General features: G+C 42.0%; 1 protein-coding gene across 1 annotated transcript in view; it reads right to left on the reverse strand.

Moving 5' to 3' along the window:
• Positions 1-6,980, reverse strand: part of LOC145398702 (uncharacterized) — a 42,460-nt gene extending 35,480 nt beyond the window's left edge. The window contains exon 1 of the mRNA XM_080271504.1: positions 6,833-6,980. Coding sequence (XP_080127630.1) covers positions 6,833-6,980 — 148 coding nt within the window. The remainder of the gene's footprint in view (positions 1-6,832) is intronic.
• Positions 6,981-7,671: the final 691 nt, after the last annotated feature.

Genomic DNA, 7,671 nt, shown 5'->3' on the forward strand with positions numbered 1-7,671 from the left:
TGTGGAACAGGGTTATGATGTATGGTAATATCAGAAAAGTCATTAAGGTTTTAATTACATACAGTGATTTGGTGTCCGTGAGTCCGGAGATGGGTGGTTCGAGACATTAGTTTCGCCACAGACACGATTACGTGTGGATCACACGGTCAGTTAAGCGGTTATGGGACTGGACCGGTACTGTGAGGCCACTCTTCACTAGACACCAGCCTGGGTGCTCCCTGTGTCAGGCTGTACCTCTCATTTCTGTCCTTGGTGGGTGGAAGCCTGCCTGCCTACCATCGAACTGGGATCTGCCTTTCCCTGGCAACACAGCTACCATCCCTTTTACTGGTCCGTCTGGCTGGTGTCACTTGGTTCGTCAGCACCCCCCAGAACTCCCCCACAGCTGCTGCAGTAACCGAAGCTATGCAGTGTACAACGAGACGCACTGTGGCCGATCATAGCCCCAGGCTGACACCAGCCCAGGAGAGCCCAGCTTTTCATAAGTTTTAATATGTGGTGTTATTTGTTAATAAGGTGAATGTAAAAAAATGTGAAACACAAAATGATCCATTGATTCTATGAACCTATAACAAGTTGATAATGATGATCTAATATAATAGTAATAATAATCTGTCCATCCATAGCCCGACACCTTAATCCCTCAAGGGGTGGCCGCAGACGAAACGCCTCCAAGTCGCTCTGTTACCCACCATTTGACTGCCCTCCCTCCATCTCGTTCCCCCCTCCCTCATATACCTCTCAACTCCATCCCTCCACCTCATCCTCGGTCTCCTCCTCCCTCTCCTTCCCTCCACTTCACCTATATACACCCCCTTAGTCAGTCTTTCATTCTCCGTTCCCTCCACATGTCCAAATCACCTCAGTGTATTTCTCCTAATGTTCTCAATCACATCCACATCCACCCCACAACGTTCTTTCACTTCTTCATTCAGCAACCTGTCCCTCCATGTCACTCCACACGCTCCTTTCAGGTAACTCATTTCCACTGCTCTCACTCTTGACTTGTTCCCCTCTAGCAAGGTCCACGCCTCGCTTCCATACGTCAGGGTGGGGATCACAGTACTATCATGCAGTGACTTCTTAACTTCCATAGACCTCCCTATTGCTCATCACCGCTATCAGTGAACCAACAACCTTCCTTCCCTGCTGTACCCTTCAAGCACTTCATCCCCAAAACTTCCATCCTTACTCATCACACTACCCAAGTACTTTAATGCACTCACATTCTCCATATCCTTACCATCCAACCTCACTGTGCATTCTGTGACTTCATTCCTCTCAAACACAATAATTTTATTCTTGTTTACATTAACTTTCACATTCCTCTTATACGGTGTCCCAGATTCATTCACCAACCTTGCAACTCCCACGCATCTTCAGTCAACGATAATGTATCATCAGCAAACAGCAACACCGGAATCTTCCACACCTCACCCTCATTCATTAGAGCCACTCCCACATCCACTGCCCTACCTTGCACCTCCTTTACAACCCTATCCATGAATATATTAAACAGCCGTGGAGAAATCACACAACCCTGTTTCAGTCCCACATTTACATCAAAGAACTCACTCATCCCACCATCCACTCTCATCATAGCCCTAGCTCCCTCATACATACTCTTCTCAGCACTCAACAGTTTCCCATCCTTTCCACATATTCTTAATACCTTCTATATACCTTGCCTATCTACTCTGTCATATGCAATCCCGAAGTCCATGAAGGCAGCATACATTCTCTTTCCCTTCTCTAGATACTTCTCCACTAAACATCTTAGAACAATCTGGTCTACACACTCTTCTCCCTTCCTAAATCCTCGTTGTTCTTCTCCAACTAGCTCCTCTGTTATATGCCTAAACCTACAGTGAGTATTCTACCATATATTTTTCAAATCACACAAAGAAGGCAAATACTAAATAATAATAATAATAATAATAATAATAATAATAATAATAATAATAACAATATTAATAACAAAAATAACTAGACTTCTGAAATTGCTGAAGCAATATTCAAAGAACTCCACATTCCTGATGAATATACTTTTACTCTCATTGTAGACCTAATATTAAGGGATTTTTGGTATAACACTGAGATCAAGGTCAAGGTCATTCATATTAAGCAGATCATGTTGGCTCGTGACCCACTACATTTGCTCCGAGTTTGGTCAAAATTGGCCAAATACTTTCCGATTTAGTTCTTTCAGGCATGAGGCGGCCATTTTTATTTGCCTCAATATCTCAAAAAGTATTTGTTGGATCTCAGTATCAATACCCAGGTGCATTAGGATATGTTCACGACTACGTAGTAAAACACTTGTAAAGCAATCGATTCAACACTTTTAGATGCACACGGGAGCAAAAATTAAAGAAAAAAAAAAGAGGGCGCTAGTTCAGCGCTGGTGCTAGGAAAAACGGTGCCAAAAGAAGAAAACAACCAAGATACATCACTCATTAAAATTTCAAGAATCTTTCTCGAACGGTCTTGAAATGCCAGCCTTCTAGATTTCCTCTTCATCCCCCCCCCCCAAAAAAAAAAGATCCAATATCTACAATATCAATAACAACTCCACAGAATGTGGAGTTTTTAATGATTATTATAAGTTCTAATAATGTTATATGTTAGGTTGCATCAGATCAAGTGTAAACATCCCGTCCAGTCAGAAGGTTCAGCAAGCATCTCCTTCCTACTTCTTCATTTCAGATTAAGTTTGAGATACTTGTATTTATTAATTTATATTTCCATTTTTTTTACAGTGCATCAATAAATACAAAAGGATATTAATGTAAGAGGTATCATGAAAACTATCTATCTATCTTTATACCTGGTCTGCATCCCCCAGAGAAAGGGAGGTAACCAAGAGAGGATGACACACTCCCAATTTACTCATCCAAACACATACATTTATACGTATCTTAGCCCCAAGGGAGAAGGGACAGATCCTCACCTCACCACACCACACGAGGGTCAACTGTGCAGTGCAATCGGCAACATCCACAGCAGTGCCCGACAGCAGAGCTGGTTTACCCCAGCCACATCATAATGGACCCATCCCCTTGCCCGCACCTGATCTGATCAGATGATAAGACCAAATGTGGGAGAATATCCCTTTGGGGTCGTGTCATCATTTATTCATTCACAATTTCCCTTCAATTTTACCTGCTACGTGCAGCCACTCTTCCTTGCTCAACAGACATCCCTCTTGCATCCAACGCTCTCTTCACACTGTCCATCCATCTTATTAATGGTCTTCCTCTCAGCCTTACACCTCTCACATCCGATCCAGTTGTCTTTTTCACCGATCGCTCATCATCCACTCTGTTCATTTGCCCAAACCATCGCAACGCTCTTTGCTCAACTCAATCCGTCATCTCCCACATAACTCCAGATCTCCTTCGCACTTCATCATTTTTCATTCTATCCATACATGTCACTCCACAAATATTCCTCAGACACCTCATCTCCATTACTATGAAAATTTTCCTCTCTGTTATACCCATAGTCTGTGTTTCAGCCTCATATAACACAGTACCACTACACCCTCATGCAGCCTTCTCTTTACATCCACTCTAAGTGAACAGCATCTAAACGTTCTTTTCATTCTTCCCGGCACTTTTCCTACTTCATTCATTCTAAACTTCACTTCTACATCTATTCTTCCATCCGGAATAACATGTGACCCTAAATACTTAAAACACTCTACCTTCTCAAGCAACTCACCATTCAAAACTATGTTCATCCTCCTACCATCTACCAACCTCGTAAACTTCATCACTTTTTCTTATCGTCATTTGCTCTCAATTTCCTCCTTTCACACACCCTTCCAAACTCCTATACCAACTAGCTCAGTCTCTCCTCCGAATCAGCCACCAGGGTAGTATCATCCACAAACAGGAGCTGATTCAGATTCCGCTCTCTACCATCAGCATTCACCAGACTCAAACCTCCACCTAACGCTCTCGCATTCACCTCCCTTACGACACCATCCATATAAATATTAAAACACCAAGGCAACATCACTCATCCCTGCCGCAGCCCCACTCTCACGGGAAATTACTCACAGTATTTCCCACTCTTACATATGTTCTACTATTTACATAAAAACTTTTCACTCCTTTTAGCAACCTACCATCAAGTCCATACAATCTCAAAACAGTCCACAAAGTCTCCCTATTAATTCTATCATACTCTTTCTCTAAATCCATGAACGCCCATAACACATCCTTACCTTTCGCTAAATACTTTTCATACACTTGTCTCATAGCAAACACATGATCCACGCATCCCTTCCCTCTCCCAAAGCCACACTGTTTATCACCAATCACTCCCTCTGTACCCTTTCTAACTCTCTTAATTAACACTCTACCATACACCTTACCTACAACACTCAACAGAATTATACCCCTAAAGTCAGTACATTCATACTTATCACTCTTACCTTTATACAACAGAACCACACAAACACTTGCCCAGTCAACTGGCACCATACCTCTCACAAAACACACATTCAACAGTCTTACTGGACACTCAACAATAGTCACTCCACCACCTTTCAGGCATTCCACAGCACGCCCATCCATGCCTGCAGCTTTCCCTCTTTTCATCTCCTTTACTGCCTTCTCCACTACCTCCATAGTGATCAAAGAATCATTCAACTCTCTCAAGACATTTATTCCTTGCACTCTTCCATCTGCCACAATCTCAGCCTCCCTTTCGTCCTTTACATTTAACAGTCTTTCAAAGTATTCTCCCCATCTCTTCCTTACTGCATCCATCTCAATTAACATCCTTCCATCCTCTGCTTTTACTCACTCTTCCTTTTCAGACCCACCCTTTCGCCCTTTTCACTTCCTTCCAAAACATTTTCTTATTCTGTTGAAAATTCTCCGTCAACTGCCTACCCTACTTCTCATCTGCTGCCACTTCAGCATCACGCACAGTCCTTCTCGCCCTATTCCTCTTTTCATTATACCTCTCATGTGACACCTCATCCTTCCTCCGCAGCCACACTTCATATGCACGTTTTTTCTCAGCCACAGCTATAATTACTTCCTCGCATCACCATTCACTTCCCTCTCTTACACCACCACCCACCACCACCCATTCGTCTCACACCACACACCTCTTCTGCATGCCCCACCACAGCACTCAAACAACTGCCATTCCTCCTCCACACTGCCATTTTTCTAATCTTTCACTGCATTCCACTCATCTTTCAACTTCTCCTGATACTGTACTCTATAATTTTCTCTCTTTCATCCAACTCACTCACATTCAAAACCTCCCTGCCACACCTAACTCTCCTAGCTGTCACCCATCTCTTACCTACTCTTAACTTTCCCTCCACCAGGTAGTGGTCAGACATACCTCCACCCTCCCCTCTCAAAACTCACACATCCAACAATCTTCCTATTACATTCCTGGACACAACCACATAGTCCATCAATACTCTGTCAACAATCCTTCACCCTCCTGTGTCACCCATGTATACTTATAAATATCTTTCTTCTCATACAAGGTATTTCCAATCACTAACTCTCGCTCAACACATCCCTATCGTTCGTTCACCATTTTTATTTCTTCCAAGCACACCATGCATACCAACAGCACCTTCAACTGCTATATTTCCCACTCCAGCATTGAGATCTCCCGTCATTACTACATTCACATTCGCTCCAAAACTCTGCAGACACTCATCAACATCATTCCAGCAAGACGCCGTCTCTTCTGCATCCCTTTCGCTACCAGGCCCAAATGCGCTCACAAATACCTACAACTCACGTCCAACTAGCGAATAATTTGACCCATGATATTACAGCCTCAGCCATCTATCCGCATCCGCAGCCCAATCACATTTTCACTCCTGTTACCATAGAATAGTTTCATCAACAGAAAGTTCATTGTCATATGTCACTATTTGTAATACTAAAAGGAAAATGCCCCCATTGGCATCATGAAAATATGCCATGACCTTCACCCGAGCAGCTTCCACTGGCCACTACAGAAGTACAATAAAGGCCAATGTGGATGTTCTTAAGTACTCGATACCAAGATGCAGCAAGCTGATTCAACTAATTTTTTTAATATTTACCTAATAAAAATAATGTAACATTTTCCTATATTCATTCTTAATCACTTTATATAATTTGTTTCATATACACTATATCTCGTTTCCCTTAACTTAGCCTTGACTTTCGTCCTCCTGTAGCTTATTTCACGTGATTCGGTGAAATACAAAGACAGTTTTGTTTTATATTCATTTCATAACACTTTTCCATGACTAATATTATATTCCACTGTTAAACTATTATTAAAACGCAACATTCAAGATGGAGACGGCAGCTTTAGGCATAATTAGAGCAAAAAGGGTGATCTAAAAAAAATTTACAGTATTAACTAAAGGAATCTGAAGTGTTACTAATACCTTCATTGGCTCTAATACTCGTCGCCAGGCTTCTTGTCTCTTAAGCCCCACCCCTCCCCACCCATTGCCCGTAGAGTGGGTGAGGAGGGGCGGGGACACTTCAGGAAGGGGATGGGGCTTAAGAGACAAGTTACCTGAAGGAAGGTATAGTACTGCTGTAGTCGACTCTGTAACCAGGAGTCAGATGTCTTGTGTGGTAATCCTCATAATGTAAAGTCCAGATATCATGGTATAGCATGAATGGAGTCACTGCTCCATAACCTGGTTTGGCGAGAGACCATATAAAGTGCCCCCCAGTCTCTGGTGTGAAATAGGAAATATTATGATTCGGTAAACTGTTGTTGCTGATGCTAGAGTTCCATATGTGTTGTTTTCTTCGATGACGTGGCTTATTATGGACGTGACCTTCCTGCCTCCAGCGCTTAATCCACCTGCAGACGGTGGCGACGCTGGTGCCTGTCTCCTGGGCAATGGCACGGGCAGACATGCCTCCCACCCACAGCCACACGAAGTTCACGCGATCACTCAAGTTGGTTACCCGGGGGAACTGCATCCTAGCTCTGGAAATGTTTTGCGATCAGAGAATCATTATTGTAAGCGAAGTTTGCATCATTATCATCATCATCATCACCATCACTATTAAACAATCTACACCCACTGTTGTTAATATTGTTGGTAGAATCCATCAGTGAATAAAGGACAGAACATAAATATACGGGTAAGGCTCATTTATCATCATTCCCAAGTGATAATTAGCACCCCGTGCATTTATTCATGACTCAAGCCTTTAAAATTGTATGTTCCTTCTTATATGAATATTAAGGTAAATAATTAATACGTCACATCAAGAGATCTAATATCTGAATAGAACTAATCTGGCAGTAAAGCTCGCCGTACGGTATTTTTCTGAGGGGGAGGGGGCAGGGAGCATGGTACGAAATTCTTGTACGAGATGGTGTGGAACTACGATAATGTAATATATTTTGCAATTTTTTTTTTTTCGTTCAAGTCGAAGGATCAGTTTTATGCACAATATAATAAAGTTTAACCGAATATGGTAGGCCATAAAAAGAAATAAGGATAAAACAGTAAATTTTTTGCAAAATATGAATTTTCAGCTTCATCAGCAACTCGTTTAGTTTCATGCTACTATAGGGATTTTTTTTTTTTTTTAAATACTGAAACAATAACACGTAAAGCAATTCCCTCATTTTCTATAGGTATCCAAATATTGTTTGTGTACA

This window comes from Coenobita brevimanus, chromosome 46 (assembly GCF_032717465.1).
Source record: "Coenobita brevimanus isolate Jiangsu-jjx chromosome 46, ASM3271746v2, whole genome shotgun sequence".
In the NCBI taxonomy this organism is placed as follows: domain Eukaryota; kingdom Metazoa; phylum Arthropoda; class Malacostraca; order Decapoda; family Coenobitidae; genus Coenobita; species Coenobita brevimanus.